At 44.7% G+C, this 16,676-nt stretch overlaps 1 protein-coding gene across 7 annotated transcripts in view; it reads right to left on the bottom strand.

Moving 5' to 3' along the window:
* Positions 1 to 3,550: 3,550 nt before the first annotated feature.
* Positions 3,551 to 16,676, bottom strand: part of CYFIP2 (cytoplasmic FMR1 interacting protein 2) — a 114,016-nt gene continuing 100,890 nt past the window's right edge. For all 7 annotated transcript variants that reach the window (XM_081035493.1, XM_081035495.1, XM_081035499.1 and 4 more), the window contains 5 exons: positions 15,263 to 15,335; positions 14,704 to 14,798; positions 10,347 to 10,585; positions 8,680 to 8,827; positions 3,551 to 6,494 (listed from right to left, as the gene is read on the bottom strand). In XM_081035493.1, the coding sequence (XP_080891619.1) occupies positions 6,327 to 6,494; positions 8,680 to 8,827; positions 10,347 to 10,585; positions 14,704 to 14,798; positions 15,263 to 15,335 (723 nt within the window). In that variant the 3' untranslated portion in view covers positions 3,551 to 6,326. The remainder of the gene's footprint in view (positions 6,495 to 8,679; positions 8,828 to 10,346; positions 10,586 to 14,703; positions 14,799 to 15,262; positions 15,336 to 16,676) is intronic.

Below are 16,676 nucleotides of genomic sequence, written 5' to 3'. Positions count from 1 at the left end.
CCTTTTGCCGGAAGCTCTGGGCCAGTCAGACAGTGCAGCATCTGGGAACGGCTGGGAACAGGCTGAGAAGGGAGCACAGACTGAGGAAATCAGAGTAAATCAAACCAGATGGGGACTGGCTTTGGGGGCTGGTTACTCTCCTCCTCACTCAGAGGGGAGCAAATGTCTTTGTTCCTTTCCCACCTCCGGCTTTATTCTCCTTAGGGGAACTGAAGGTGTGATCAGAGCCAGCCCCCTCCCACCATCTGCAGGGTCTGGGGCAAAAGTGCAACATACCATATGTCTCTAAATAATTATAAGTTTTAAATCAAGCTATTAAACTGTTATAAAATATGTTCTGTCTTCCTGATGACAAAATATACCTTTATAACACAAAATAAGGTACATGTAAAGTGATAGGTTTTATGACTGCAAGTTAGCAAAAATACCAAAGATGACTGAATGTAATTATCATTGCGTCTTTCTGGGTGTCTTGTTGTTGGGCCAGCAATGCTTGGATAAACTGAAGACATATTTAATTCATAAATTAATATGCACTTATTCTATACATTTAATTTTTCTTGCCTTCATTTGGCAGTATTACTATGTTTCTATAATCAAGATTACACCCCACCAGCTTTCTTGGGGTATAATTGACACATAAAAATTGTATATATTTAAAGTGTACAACATGTTTTGATATACATATACACTGAAAAGGCCACCACAATCAAGTTAATTAACACATCCGTCACCTCATAGTTACCTTTTTTTCTAATTTTTCTGGTGTGGTAAGAACACTTAAGAACTCTCTATAATCAAGATTTTTATATCATTTGTGTTCTATTGTCAGTCATGCCTAATTAGACAAACTTCCTTGAGTCATTTTAATTCTTAGCTTTGAAAATTAATTTCAACTTGAAATTCTGCTCTGATAAGGGGAATCACTGAATTTGTCAATAAGATTTTAAAAGCAACGCTTAGATTCAGCAATGAACCATGCATTTACATATTACATTTACCTGTGCTAATGGGATCATGTATCATTATTGTTATTACAGAAAATATTACAAAATATTTTCATTTTATACATAAATTTATATGTAATATATAAACACATTATATATATAATTTATTATATAAATTGCATTATATAAAAATCCCTTAAATTGTAGTAACCTCTTCCATGAAGTCCTCCCTGATACTCCCCTCGTCCTCTCCATCTTACCCCAACAGGAAAAACACTCTCCTTCTGATCTCAAAAATATCACTCGGTGTTTCTGTCTCTTGGGATCCTTTAGGATAGAGGCATTGGCACAGAGGGCTGTCACATGTTTAGTGGTTAAGAGGTGGGACTTGGATCCAGACCTACTAGACTCCTACCTCTATCCCTTACCTTCTGAGACCAGTGCCTCGGTATCTTGATCTGTAAAATGGGGGTAAGTAATAGTATCTATATCCTCCAACTTGTGAGGTTTAAATGAATAAAGCATTTAAAGCACTTTTCCTGAGGTCTGGCATGAAGAAAGCTCAGTCAATGAGAGTGACGACTAGCCTCACCCCATTCTACTCCACACTCTAGTGCACTGTACGTACGTCTCATCCCACCCTCCTACAACCCCATGAGTTCCTTTGGGTCCATGGCCATGATAGATTTTTAATCTATTACAGAGTCTTGTAAATAGTATTCAAGAACTGAGTCTCAAAGCAGTGGCATCGCAGTCTTCTCACAGTCCAGGGCCCTCAGCATCTTCCCCAGAGCTATCCTCCTCTTTCCCAGTGCTATGGACTGACCTGTGACCCCTCCCCACATCGATATGGTGCAGCCCTAACCCTCAGCACCTCAGAATGGGACTGTATGTAGAGACAGAGCCTTTAACAGGTAATTAGGGTAAAAAGAGCTCATACGAGTAGGTTCTAATCCAATATGACTGGTGTCCTTATAAGAGGAGATTTGGACACACAAGAGGGAAGACCATTAATGACCCAGGGAGATGGTCACCTACCAGTCAAGGAGAGGCCTCAGAAGAAACCAACCCTGCTGGCACCCTGCTCTTGGACTTCCAGCCTCCAGAATTGTGAGAAAATAAATGTTTGTTGTTTAAACTGCCCAGTCTGTGGTATATTGTTACAGCCGCCCTAGCAAACGAGTAGACCCCACTACCCTGTGTTCTCTCATCACAAATATGATTCCCCTTCCATCTGAAATCCTTCAATCCTTGCCAGTCCCTGCTTCCTTACTTGTGGCCAGGTACCATGACTGCCTGCGTGTAAGTGGTCCTTTTCCTGTGGGGGTTATTGTTTTTTACATCTTAATATTTTTTGAAGTGTGTTCCATGAGAGGGTCGCTAATGTTGCAGAAAAATGGATCTCCAAGTTCATAGCCACTAGGCGACGTGGTGTTAACCCAGGCTCATTAGTTTCTGTAGGACTCAGATCTTCAAGAGGAAAAAGAGCACGAGGTGTTCCCGATTGATTTGCCCATGGAATCTCTTTTCACGAGCATCTATGTCTCAGGCCTGATAATCCTCCAACGACACAAGTCCAACTATATAAGCCCTAACGGTAAGACTCCCTGGAGGTGGTGATACCTGGCTAAGGAAGATTTTGCGTTTGTGAAGTAGTCAGGCCCCTCAAAGTACACCAGTGAGGAATGACCTAGAATCAGGCGTCAGAGCTGGAAGGATCTTGGATTATTCTGTCCAATTTGAAGAGGAGGAAACAGAGGCCCTGAGAGATTAGAGGGCTGACCAAGGTCACCGCAGTGGGAGAGTCGCCAGTGCCCTAGGACTCATTTTTGTGGACGGTCTTTAAGGAAGCTGGTGCTGTGTAAACTGAGGCTCCAAACACTGGTGTTGGTTGGAAACAGATCCTTCCAGTGTTCTTCTAATGTCATCCTTTCTGATGAGCGTGAGAGGTTCCCAGGCTGAAGGTACCCCAGCCACCATGCTGGGTGCTCTCCTGATACCAGGCTCCACACTCTTACTGACCCCAGGCTCCATTCAATCTGACCCCAAGCCCCGACAATTCCAGTGATCAAATCCCCAAGTCTAGTTGTGGGGTCTGTTCATTGTAGTACCAACAGCAAAAGCCCAGGCTTTGCAACTGGGTCCAAACCCCAGCTATGGCCCAGAACTACATGAAAATGAACACCCTGTCAGCCTCTCTGTCAAAGGTGGGATGTAACTCATAACGTGACTGTGGGGTTGAGGCACAGGGACAGATAAATAGGATTCAGCATCATGCCCACACACATCAGGACCCAGTAAGTATTACTTTCCCCTTCTTCTTCAAACTAGGGATCTAGGGTATACAGTTACACTCAGTGAGACTATGAAATCCCTAAGGGCAGGAACTATCTCCTTTATCTTGTCCAGTATAAGTCAATTTGTAAAGAGATAGTTCCCTCAGTGAGAAAGCAAACCAAGTCATCACAGACTTGGTTTGTGGCTCTTTATCTCCTGCTGGCTCTTTATCTCCTTCCATTCCATGCGGGTTGATTTCCTAGTTCCGTGGCCTTCCACAGACCCACTAATGCAGGAATACGACCCTGAATCATGGCCAAGATGCTGGTTTCATAGGTTTGGGAGCAGTTTTAATGAAGATGGGAATGTTTATAGACTCACCACAGGTAGGTACCCCAAAATACAAAGCAAAATATCATCTTCAGCTGCATAGCAAATAGGATTTAAGAATTTAACATCATTATTTGATCACAAGCGTAAATAGAAGTCACCATAAATAAATGTAAATTCATTGTACAAAAATCCCCAACAACTCTTAATACAAATATGGTACATTTGACAGTTTCTGAAACATTTTTGTTAAAACTTTTTAAAACCTAAGATTTTTTTTTCCTGGTTCTTAGACACACAAAAAAATCAAAACGGGGGCAGTAACACCAGGGAGGAAAGAATATTAAACCTGTTCGGTGCTTATTAAATAGATGTTGCTGGCAAGCTGGGGAAATGAAATGTCTCTCCCGAAGGTGAAGACCTCAATTTACTGGGATCGAATCTCTTGAGGACAATGGGATTCCACCCAGAGTGTCAAATTCAAGGTTAGGAATGCAGAGTGGGAGGGGCAGGTTGTTGAAACAGTGGTCTCCTCAAATGGATGATCTAAATCTCCACGAAAGCAATGATCAAGGATCTGGAATGCTCTCTAGGACCTAAGGGCTGGTCATCTGTCTGCAAGAGCTACTGTTTCTGGACAGGATTGAAGATTTGGAAGGCTCTGGAACTTAGAGAGTCTAGGTCAGATTTGAATGCGTGTTCTATCTTGTAGTTCTACCATGTGGTGAACCCTCTCCCTTTTGCCTGTGGGATACATCTATGGCCAAGAGGAAAAATTAAGAAATCAGAATAGCAAGTAGCACCTCCAGACAGGAGGATCTCCCACCTTCTACCTTGAACCACTTTCCTACAAATATTTTCTTTCATGGCTCAGAAGGGGTTCAAAGCCCAAGGTTAGCAGTGGAGTGGATCTCTACAGCAGCGGTCCTCAGACTTGCATTTGCAAGGGAACAACTCAGAGAGCTTGTGGAGAGTGCAGGTCTCTAGACCTTACGCCCACAGGGGCAGAATCGGAGGGTTTCGGGGGTTCGGGGCAGGAATCAGCATCCAGTGTGCTAATCTCAGGAAGCCCTGATGTATGAGACCTTTGGACCACATGTGGTGAGCCCCACTTCTCTCCTCCCTGGTGAGCATGAGTGTATCACACACGCCTCTTGCTATGTACACGTCTGCGCTCTCTCCATGGGAGTAAAATGGTCCATCTGATTAATGGTAACCATTTCCATCCATCCGCCCTGAGGGAGGGCATCATTACTGTTCTATTTTCTCTTTTCCTTTCCTTCCTGGACTGGGGCAGAGGGATAGAGAAATAAATGTCTCGCTTTATATTTTATTACAAGTTACAGACTTCCTTTGAGGATGAGGTGCTCTGTAATGAGACATTCATTTCTAAAGGACATTCACTGTCCTTCTAAACAGTCTCCCCATGCTTGGGGGGAGACTCTGCAAGGAATTTTGGTCCAGTCTGGGAAATAGAAGGAGCTATGCCTATCTCATACCTCAACATCTGTCCCATGCCTCAAAATCTAAGTTAAGGAACATTGAGAAGTTAAGAGCAAAAGATAAAATGTCTCAAGAATCTTTCCGTTTCTAGGACAATGGAAGTCCTGATTCACTAAAACAGGATGCCGTCTTGGGGGTATATCTTGGCACTAAAGCTCATTGACAGGGGTTTATACTCTTTACCTCCCTGACCCCACGATGTTTCTGGCTTCTGTTAAAATAACCTCTTCATATTTTCTTTCACATGGGAGTTTTCCTTGATGACAGAGTCTGTACAAAGACATGTCCCTATTTTGGGCTGGGGGCTGGGCATGCCTGGCTTGTTCAGTGCTGCATTCCCAGCGTCCGTCGCCCTGTGTAGCCTGGTGTTCGCTAGGTATTTGCTTAATGAAGACAGGAACCATCTCACAATCAAGCTGATGAGGTGGTCTAACAGCTTTCCGATTTGGACTGTGGGACTCCTGGCTGTGTTCCTAAGTACCTCTTTGCACACTGGGCCTGACCATCTTCCTACCCTAATTCTGCTCAGTGGGATACTGATGTGAATGCATTTCTGAGTTCTCGCTAGGAGAGCTGTGAGAGGGGAGTCAAGGTGTGGTTTGGGGAGCCTATGAAAGCACAGACCCAACACCATCTATCATGATGCCAATACCAGGAAACTGTCCTCCATTCACCATGGCTTTCAGCACCTGGTCCAGGAGTACTCTTGGTGGTAGAATCCCTGGCATCCTGAGCAGGCGATATCACCTGGAAGAATGGGGTAAGGGAGCCCGAGGAGGTGAAGAAGCCAGTAGGTGGAGGCATGCCCGTCAGGCCAGGCTGACATGCTGGGGCATTGCTACACTCTCTTCCCGATCTCTGAACTTCAGTTCTGAGGTCACACGTGGGTGCTAGGAAGGAGGTATCTTGGGAGGAGGTTTTGGGAAGCAACCACGGATGTGGGTTGGGGTCGTGAGATGGAGAAAGGGTGTCACTAGGGCTCTTAGCACAGCTGAGGGAAAAACGAAAAAAAAAAGCACATACTGCCCTGTTTTTTTTTTGTTTGTTTGTTTTCATTTACACTACAGAAAAACAACCACGGAGATGTCATGGGAAAGCATGCACAGGCCCAGCCCTCGGGAGGTGCAGATGTGTTTGGGGAGGTGCTTATTTGCTTCCAGGTTCATCCCATACACCGTCCAGTTGGACCCTGTTGCAGGGCTGTGGCTGTGGCTTTCTCTCTCCTGCTGCTTCTCCTCCTCCAGGTTGCGGGTTTGCAGGACCGTCAGCCTAGCAGGTGGTGGCCAGGGATTGGTGGATGGGTGGTTGGAAGCAGCGCACGTGCTCCACGGTGGAACTGTCTGTCTCTACAGACTTCATGTACTTGTTCAGGATGGCAAAAACCTCGTTGTTCAAGATCTGGTACTTCCTGATTCTGTCTGCCATTTTCTTCAGGGGCTGCAAAGGACAGGGCCATGTTGTTTACGGGCAGGAAGAGAGGATATGGAAATAAAGGGAGAGCAAGAGAGGAATTCAGTGAGGTTGGGGTGCAGGGTCCCAATGCTTTAATGATCATGTGACTGTCTTGTTTAAAGGCCTTCTGTGGGTTCCAACAGCTTGGAAATCAAACGTTACTTGGCTGTAAAATCCTTGGTGAGTTTCAAAACTTACTACAAAACTACAGTCATCAAAACAGTGTGGTACTGGCATGAAGACAGACGTATAGACCAATGGAATAGACATCCCAGAAATAAACTCTTCCATATATGGTCAAATGATTTCTGACAAGGGTGCCAAGACCATTCAATGGAGAAAAGATGGTGCTGGGAAAACTGGATATGCACATGCAAAAGTTGGATCCTTACCTTACACCCTATATAAAAAATTAGCTCGCAATGGATTAAAGACCTACACATAAGAGAGAAAACTATAAAACTCTTAGAAAAAATCTGAGAGAAAAAGCTTCATGACATTGAATTTGGCAATGATTTCTTGGATGAGACACCAAAAGCACAGGTAATAAACTGGAAAAAATAAACTGAACTATATCAAAATTAAAAACTTGTGCATCTAAGGACACTGTCAACAGAATGAAAGGGCGACCCATGAAATGGGAGAAAATATTTACAAATCATGTATCTGATAAGGGATTAATATCCAGAAAATATAAAGAACTCTTACAATTCAACAACAATAAAAAACAAACAACCCAATTAAAAAGTGAGCAAAGGATTTGAATAAACAGTTCTCCAAAGAAGATAAACAAATAGCCAATAAGCACATGAAAAAACGCTCAACATCACTAATCATCAGGAAAATGGGAATTAAAACCACAATGAGATACCACTTTGTATCCACTAGGGTGGCTATTACCAAAAAACCCCCAGAAAATAACAAGTGTTGGGAAGGATGGGGAGAAATTGGAACTCTCATGCATTGCTAGTGGAAATATAAAATGGTAGCCACTATGGAAAACAGTATGGTGATTCCTCAAAAATTAAAAGTAGAATTACCATATAATCCAGGAATGCCACTTCTAAGTATATAGCCAAAAGAAACGAAAGCAAGGACTTGAACAGATATTTGTATATTCATGATCATAGCAGAATTATTCACAGTAGCCAAAAGGTGGAAGCAACTCAAGTGTTTATCGATGGATGAATGGATAAACAAAATGTGGTACACACATACTATGGAATATTATTCAGCCTTAAAAAGGAAGGAAATTCGGACATACACTAAAACATGGTAAACCTTGAACACATCATGCTAAGTGAGGATTTCATCTGTATGAAGCACCTAGAGAAGTCCAATTCATGAAGACAGAAAGTGGAAAGGTGGTTACCAGAAAATAGGGAAAATAGGGAGTTAGTGTTTAAAGGACATAGAGTTTCAGTTTGAGAAGCTGAAAGAGTTCTGGAGATGGATGGTTGCACAACAATGTGAATGCACCTAATACACTCCACTATCCACTGAAAAATGGTCAGAACAGTATATTTTATGTTACGTGTATTCTACCCCAATGGCAAAAAACGCCTTGATGAGGTGGCTCTTGCTCCCTTCTCTCAGCTGGTCCCGGAGACCCACCCCTTGTTCCAGCCGAACATCTCCATGCTCCTGAGTCTTTGCTCCAGCTGTTCCCTCTATCTGAGATATCCTCCCCACCCTGCACCCACTTTCTGCCTGGCTATTTGCTGCTGGTCGTTGGACTTAGCCCCAGCCTCGCCTCTATGGGAAGCCCCCGCGGGCCAACCCTTCCCTGTCCCTCAGCCTGGCTGAGACAGCCCTTCTCAGTGCCCCCACAGCAGCCCTGCTTACCCCACGCCCGTGCCTGCACAACTCTCGTGTTCAGTAAAAGTTTGTGAGATGAGGACCCAGCCTCAGCAGAGTCTGCCTGGCACAGGGAAGGTGTATTTCAGGTCTGGAGCTTGGCCCTGCCCTGCGGGGTGACTTGATTCATCCCAGTGTGTTCTGAGCAAGTGACTCATGGTTTCCTACAAGGAGGTCCCCAGCTGCTGAGTGTCTTTGTACATTCCTGCAGTGTGGGGAGTTGGCTCCTGAAGTAGCTCACCCGCCTTTTCGGATGAAAGCCTGCTTGTCAGGCATGGCCCCATCACGCAAGCCCCAGCCATGAGCTGCTTACCACATTCTTAATGATTTCATCCTTCCCGTCCTGCCTCTGTACTTTCAGCAGGTGGTAACAGAAGTCGAACAGGTCGAAGCGACGCTGTTGGCCCAGCAGTACGATGATGGAGCAGCCAGCCCAGTTCAAGCCATCACCAAAACATTGCCTGGAAGCAGGGAGAGGTGGCAGTGGATGAGAGGCAGGGGAGGGACGTGGGAGGGGGTCCTCATCTTGGACCAGGAGTACAGCTAGTGAGCAGGCCCGTCTCTGGACCAATTCTCTTAATCTGTAAAATGGGTACAAGGAAAGCTGCGAGCATGGATTTGTTTGTTCCAGGGACTGTGGTTATATTACAAGCCTTTCTAACCACAAAAAGGTGTTAGCCTGCTGCCCCACCGAGGTAAGACAAAATCACCTCTGAAGAAGACAAATGTGAAAGAAGACATTCAACCAGTCCTTGAGATTTACATAGCTGATTATTTCAGGCAAGTCAAAGAAGAATCTGTTCTGGCTCCATGAAGGAGTCAGGGAACACCTGTGAGGAGAAGGGCCCATTCAAACCAGGAGACCAGCTGGCCAGAGGAGGCTGAGCAGGCAGGGATGGGGCACAGTGGGCACAGAAACAGAGGCTGCTGGTGTGGGGCAGGGGCTGAGAACTCTTGGGGCTGGTAAAGCTCAGCCTGCGTACCCTCTCCCACCCCCAATTCTCAACAGCAACTGGGGAAGTCTGGGTGGCCATGGGGTCATCTCTGCTCACTTCCTTGTCCTCAAATAGCAGTCGCAGCTCAATCTGGGCAGGTTCCCTGCTTCCCCATTGCAAAGTCCAGGCCCAGCAGTGGCTGGAAACAGCCTTCCCAGCCCAGCGCTAACACCCCTTCCTAGGGAAGCCTTCTGTGGCCCTCACGGGCTTTGTCTCTAGAGCTCTGGCTCCTTGAGGACAGGCCTTGTCTGCCTTCCTCACTACTCTGCTCTGGATGTGTAGTGGGTGAGTGGAGAGAGATCTGGGCTCTGCTTTTGTCTCCTCTGGGGACAGGCTTGGGTTACTCTGAAAGCCCCCCCATTTTTCAGGAGCAGGGGCCTCCTGAGCCAGGCTACCATGCACGAGTTAGGGCCTGACCTCTGCCAGGAAGGCTTTCTCTGTTCTATGAACACTGCACTTTTGTGGGGACGTGAGATGGGCAGTGAGGTTCTTCATGCCAAACCTTCACCAGGGCTCCCTGCTGCCCATTCAAAGGCCCCGAGACGTCCCATGTCCCCAGGGCGCACACTCACAGGCATATGTTTCATCTCTGCCTCCAACCACTTGCTGCCTTTCCTGGGACGGTCCCTCCTCCCGTCTAAGATTTGAATACCAGCAATGTTCAAGGCTCAGTTCTGGGGTGTACATTCAATACACTATTCCTTTCTCTTCTCAGGCATCCGGCCCCCTCCTGCCCTTACTGCAATGCCGGTGTGCCTGACGTCTCTCCATAGGCCCTGTAATCCCCATGAGCCCAGGAACCGTCATGTTTTGTTCAGCATTAGTGTATGTCCAGCACCTAACACAGCAACTGGCACATAGTATGTGCTCAATAAACAGTTGCCAGACCACCCCGCCCCTGTCCATCTTTCTGGTTGGCTCTGGTAGCCTGATGCCTCTTGGGGGAAACAAGCAAGTTGGGTGTGTCTTCCCTAGGGGTACTCACTCAGCTGTGAACTCATTGGTCCCCACGGGAATGCAGTAGACGAACTGCATGGCACTCCACAGCCGGTGGAATTCCACACACTCGTCAACGTGCATGACGCCGTTGGTGGGTGGCGGGCCCCTCCAGATGGGGTCCTGCAGGTAGCTTCGAATGCGGGTCAGAATGACCTCAAACATGGACAGGCCGCAGCACAGCCGCTCCTTGGTCAGCAGGTCACCCTCCCGAGCGATGGCGATTTGCTGGGAACGGAAGGGTATATAAACCTTCTATCTACATCTCTGACCTCCTCTTCCACCTCTCACCAGGGATTCCTAAACCCTGGAGCTGGCTGCACCTGGAAGTCACTCGCCAGAATGGATATCCTGCCCAGAGTAGGGCACTAACTTTACAAAAGTGAGTGCAAAAGCAGGAAAGTCTTCTGGTGGGTAAAATCTAAGAGCCATTGATAGAGGAAAAGTTTAAAATTTTTTTGATTTACCCGTATAATGAATGAAATGCTTTGTAGCCATTGAAAAAAACTGAGATGATACTATCGCTAGTATACTCTGTTACTTCTACTGGCTCATACTCACTGAGTGTGTGTAACACACCAGGTCCTGTTCTAAGCACTTGATAAGTATTGATTCCTCACAGCAACCCCATGAAGGAGGTGACATTATTATCCCCATTTTACAGATAAAGAAACTGACGTCCAGAGAGGCAGCCCGTGAGTGGTAAAGCAGGGACCTAAATCCTGGCAGTCGGATCAGTGGTTTTTTAATTGTTAAGTGAAAAGAGCAAGTTGCAGAAAAGGATGTATACTACAATCCTATTAAAAGACACCAACAACACACAATCCCACAGATAGGCACACACAGTAGATGTGGGGGTGTGTGTAAAACATTTCAGAAGGATTAAATCAGTTGTGGGAGCAGATGAGCTTGGAGAAGTGGGTGAGATTTTCACTTTTTACTTTAACTACTTCTATACAGTTGAATGGTGTTACAACGAGCATATGTTACTCTTTTAAAATTTGGCACTGATTTTACAGAATTATGTCCTCCCATTAGAAGTCCTCTGACCACTGTGAATAATCTTTATTAATAATTTAAACTGGCTCCTCGTCTGCCTTCTGGGTATTGCATCTCAATAATCAGCTGGCTAGACAAATACATCAAAATATATTACCGTCTGCGTTACGAGTAAAAATATCTAGGAATAGAGATCTCAAAAGCCATGTGCAAAGTAAGATAGATAGATATTAAGATCTAAGGTCAAAGTAAGGTCTCCAAAGCTAGAGACAAAGCAAAAGAGGGCTGGCTTCTCAGACACAGAGGTCCATAGGGCACTCATGGGATTGGGTCCCCAGCGGGTGGTCTCCCTAGAGAGCTCATTTTATAGGGTGTCAGGGGCGGAGCCTGCCTGACTTCTGGCTGCAAGTTTCTGCCCTGGAACCCCCAAAAGAGGACAGCCTCTGAGTTAACCCACAGAGGGAAATAAATCAGGAAACACCACTGCTGGAGCCTGTTAGGAATGTGGCCAGGAGTGCAGTTGTCATGACAACTATAAACTGAAAGAAGTCTAGGAAAAAAGGCGTGGATTGGGGAAGAAGAATTTGACACCATGTGTTTCAAACAGAAAGGAGAGGGTACCCTGATTTGCAGTGACTCATCTTGATTCCATGGGCAGAGAAAGATGGCGCTTGAGCAGAGAAGGGACCACTCAATTTGCCCCCGTTCGCTGGAAACATCTCTTAAAATCCTGAACCCACTGCTCGATTCTGTTCTCATCGGGCAGCTCTCTACTAGGCGAGTATGTGGTTCTCTGTTGCAGATTGCCTGGAGCAGTGAAGATGCTCAGGAAAGAAATACCGGATCTGTGTTTGTTTTTGAGTCATGAATAGTCTCCTTCATACAGTAATAAACACAGAGTTCTGGGTTATTAATTAGTCTCCTGTGTATTTATTCTGAATCGGTCCTCAGGGCCTGACAATTGTGGGGGGGATTAAAACATTAGCAAGGGGGTTTATAAATCTGCAGACAGATTGGACTTCTGTGACGACGCCCCCCGCCCCACCTATTACAGCCAGACAAAGGGGCCTTGGTTGAAACGGTTAGAAGCTTTGTCCTTTCCTTGAAAAAGTGCTCACCCTTATAGTTTTTCCTATGAATTATGAAAGTAATATGGTCGCTGGGTAAAATCTGGAAAAACAATTTTTTAATGTTATAAGAAAATAAGAATCTCCCATAAACCTCACTAGAGATGAGCTTTCTCAAAATACTGAGGAATAATTTGTTCATTTATTTTTATGTATGTGAGGATGTATGTACATCTGTACTTAACAAAATTTGGACCATAGCATCTGTATTGCTTTTTTTCTCTTAAGATATCAGAAATCTAAAAACCCATTTCCTTCAATATTTTCAGTAACATGATTTTTTTAGTGGCTACATAAAATGGTCACTGACATACATCATTTTAGTCCTCTATTCTTGTTGGTTGTTTCACATTGTTTAAAAGTTTTTACTATTACAGACAACTCTTAAACAACCAGCCTTAAACATAACACTTTTTGAGCTTATCTCTGGTTCTTTTCTTAGGATAAAATCCTACAAATAGAACTCCTCACTAGAAGAGGATTAGTATTTTAAAAGGCATTTGCTATGAAGGGGCAAACTACTCTCAAGAAAAGCTGACCCACTGTGTATTTATCTGTGTGAAGTCTGTTCCTCGTACCTTCACCAATACTCTATAATTAAGAGAAGTTCTTTGCCAACTCGAGAGATGAAAAGTTGTACCCTGTTCTTTTCGTTTACATGTCATTGATTACTGGTAAGGCTGAACACTTTGTCTTATGTTTATTGGCATTTATATTTTTTTATGTTGTCAGTTTTCCTTCCTGTCCTTTTTTCTTTTGGTGTCTCTATCATTTTCTTTTTGCTCTGAAAAAGTATATTATAAATTATTGGCTGCAAATACCCCCAATTTCTGGTGGTGTGTGTGTGTGTGTGTGTGTGTGTGTGTGATTTAATATAAGTTTTATCCATTTCTTTTCTATTCCTGCCAGTGGGGGATTTTTCTCTTCTCTATCTGCCTTTCTTTTCTGAGTGAACAAGGGAATAGAAAAAGCACATGAGTATGTGAAATAAATTTCTGCTTGGAGTACTTTGATTATATCTAGTGCCCCTTGCAGGAGAAATGATATCTCAATACTCCTTTATGTAATTCTTTGTGTTTTTGAAAGACTTTTACTTATTTGTCCATCGAAATGATCATGTAAGGCAGCTCAACTAAGGATGTAAAACAACTATTAGTCCATTTTAAAGATGGGAAAACAAAGACTAAGATATTAAATGTCTAGCACTAGGTTTTATCACAATTGAGACGTGAGGTTAGGACAGCGATCCCTGTCTTTTGATCCCCTGCCACAATATTCTCTCCATGATAGCACTGGGCAACAAATCAGGTCATTTCGACTTGTCCCAGAAACAAATGCAAACAATGCAGTACTGCTAAAACCTCCTGACTTTAAATATGTAGCAGAATTTTTCTGTCACTGACCTAGATATTATGTGAGTCCCCTGAACCCCATCTAGATTGGAATTTAATACTCTGTTAACTATTTCTTGGTCTTCGGGACGTATTCCTTGAGGGCTGGGAGAATTTATAAAACTGGCATTTCTCCTCCCACAGAATGTCTAGGCTTGTGTTTGTTATATACTCAACATTTGACAAATTGAGATTTCTATCGGTCCCAAGGAAATGGTGTTCACCAGAACAGGGAAGGAATTCACAGTCTTCTAAAGTGGAAACACATGCCAAACCCTGGGTGCGAGGGGCCAGATTCTTGTACAATGACACCAACAGTGGGGCAGACACATTTATATGCTGCTGGCTTGGGGGATTTCTCCCTAAAAGGAAATCTTCAGAGGATCTCCTCTGTTCAGCTCTGAAGACCAAAAAAGAACGTGTGCCCTCCACAGTATCTGAATTCTCTCTGGGATGACTCAAAGAACCCAAATGTTTAGTCATGTTTTCAGTACAAGGTGGGTGGCATGCTAGGGGGCCTTCTACGGCAGCTCATCAGTGTGACACACCTGCAGTGTGACACACCTAGGCAGATCGGATTCTTCAGTGTGCTCCAAATACTTGCCATGTTTTCTGAGAGAAGAGGCTGCCTTCTGCAGAGCATGCCTTTTATGATCATAGGAGAGAGGACCTTAGAAATACAGGTCCACAGGCAGGCCTCGTGGGGTTAGACATTCTCTTCCTCTCTCTGGGCCTCAGTTTCTCCACCCGTAAAATAAGGGGGTTGGACCACATGCTCTCCCTCTAAAGCTCCTTTTAGTTCTCAGAGTCCACAATAGAAGGATCATACCTGAGGAGTCCCCAACCGCTCTATCAGGGGAACCAGGTGAAGCGGGGCATACTTGGCTTCCAGGCGTTTCATCCGGACCTCTAGACGCTCCCCCTCTGTAAAAGGAGCAGCAGGCAGAGATGGTGAGATTCAGGACACACCGGGCAACTGGGGAAGAAACAACTCTCAGAGGACCTGGTGACATATTTGTATTCCAAAACTTGGATGGAGCACGTCGAACTAACTGTTCTTGGTTCTGGCAAGTGTGCTCAGAACTCACTATAAGGAAAAATGTTCTATCTTCTCTGTCCAACGATGGAATCCTTGGCCTCGGCAGCTGATGAGTTCCCCATCACTTGAAGGATTCAAGGCTAGACAGCAAAATACTAGGGATGTTCTAGCAGGACCAAGGAATAAGGCCTGGAGTACCAGTTCCAATTCTATACTCTGTGACTACTCAATAGCTTCCCAAAGCTTTAACCTTCTCCATTTCTGACTGCTGACATGAGTGTATTGGGAGTAAGTGAGCAAGAAATTCAAATTCAAGTTGGCTATTAAGCTGCTCTTTGTGGTTTCTTACCTTTGATGTAGACTCGTGGCAAGATATTTTGGAAAGGTGCGGCATGGAGCAAATCACAGACTTCCTCCTGAGACTGCAGAGATGGAGGAGAAGAAAGAAAAAAATGTTTTCGTTTTAAACCAGGAAGAATTTTCATTCCTAAAAAGTTGAGCACTGGAGTCAGCCAGACCTGGGTTCAAACCCTGACTTGTCTACTTACAAGCTGTGGCATCTTAGGCAAGTTGCTTAATCTCTCTGAGCCTAATTATTGATCAGCAAATTGATGAGAACAGTACCTATTTTAAATGCGCTGCTGTGAGGATTAAGTGAGAGAATGTATAACCTCATAGGGAAGTCCCTGGCACATAAGGAGTGTGCAATACACTGTCATTGTAATCTTAGAAGGAATTTGTTGAAGAATTCGAATGACAACGAAATGAAGCAGAGATGATGGGCTCCAGGCTATGTTTGTCTGGTGGGTTGTGAGGCCTGTGGGTTCAAAGCCTGGGCTGGGCTGATCCTCCAAACCACTAATCCGGGAAGATTCTGTGCAAAGGCCTGTGTCTGGTTTGTTTTCTCCACACCAGGTACCGACTAGTGAGAGAAGAGAGACTAGGACCCAGGACAGATAGGTTTTGAAGGTGACTTGTTATACATAAAAGTTTACAAGCAAACATATACTACAGAGATTGGAGGGAAACGTTTTTTGGGGGGGACAGGCCCAAAAGATAGGGTCTAATGAGCCTGCCGTCCCAGGACCAGCTCGTGATGACTGGATTTCAGAACAGAGGGTTGAAGAGGGGCACTTAGAAAAGCCACCCTCCACTGGTTTCGGTTTCTCTTTAAATGGTGGGGATTTGTATTAGGTAAGAGCCAGACTTCATTCAACTCTGACACTCTTGGATCCGAAGCATCTGAGAAAAGCAGAGTTGTGAGTGTCCTTGGCTTTCTTTACTCAGGCATGGGTGGGGCACGGCCATCCTGGAAATCTAGTAGGCTACCTGCTCAGGAAGGGAAGCCCCAAACTCCTTTGTTCCTCCGGATTTATCCTCGAGGGAAGACAAGTGAACTCGTCTGGGGACCTGCCTGATCTGAACGCAACTCTGTTTCTTAGCCAGAGGGAACATTAATTCCCCCCCTTTCCTAATTCAGCTATTTGTCCCCTAACCCATGGATCACACAACCTGGTCTTCATTGCTGTGTCTAAGCTTAGATCCTTTGATTCGTCATACAATCCGAAAACTTAGTTTATTGACATTCAGATTATTCTTTAATTTAACGTGGTGAGTCATATTGATTGATTTTAGAATGGTGAACCCAGCCTTGCCTTCTCGGGATAAACTTCACTTTACTGCGAAGCATTATCCTTTTAACTAATGCTGGACTTTATTTGCTAATATTTTGTCGAGGGTTTTAGTCTGTATTTATTAGGGAC

This window comes from Rhinolophus hipposideros (assembly GCF_964194185.1).
Source record: "Rhinolophus hipposideros genome assembly, chromosome: 23".
NCBI classification, from domain to species: domain Eukaryota; kingdom Metazoa; phylum Chordata; class Mammalia; order Chiroptera; family Rhinolophidae; genus Rhinolophus; species Rhinolophus hipposideros.
Note: the sequence above shows the minus strand (reverse complement) of the source record. Positions and strands in the feature narration are given on the sequence as shown.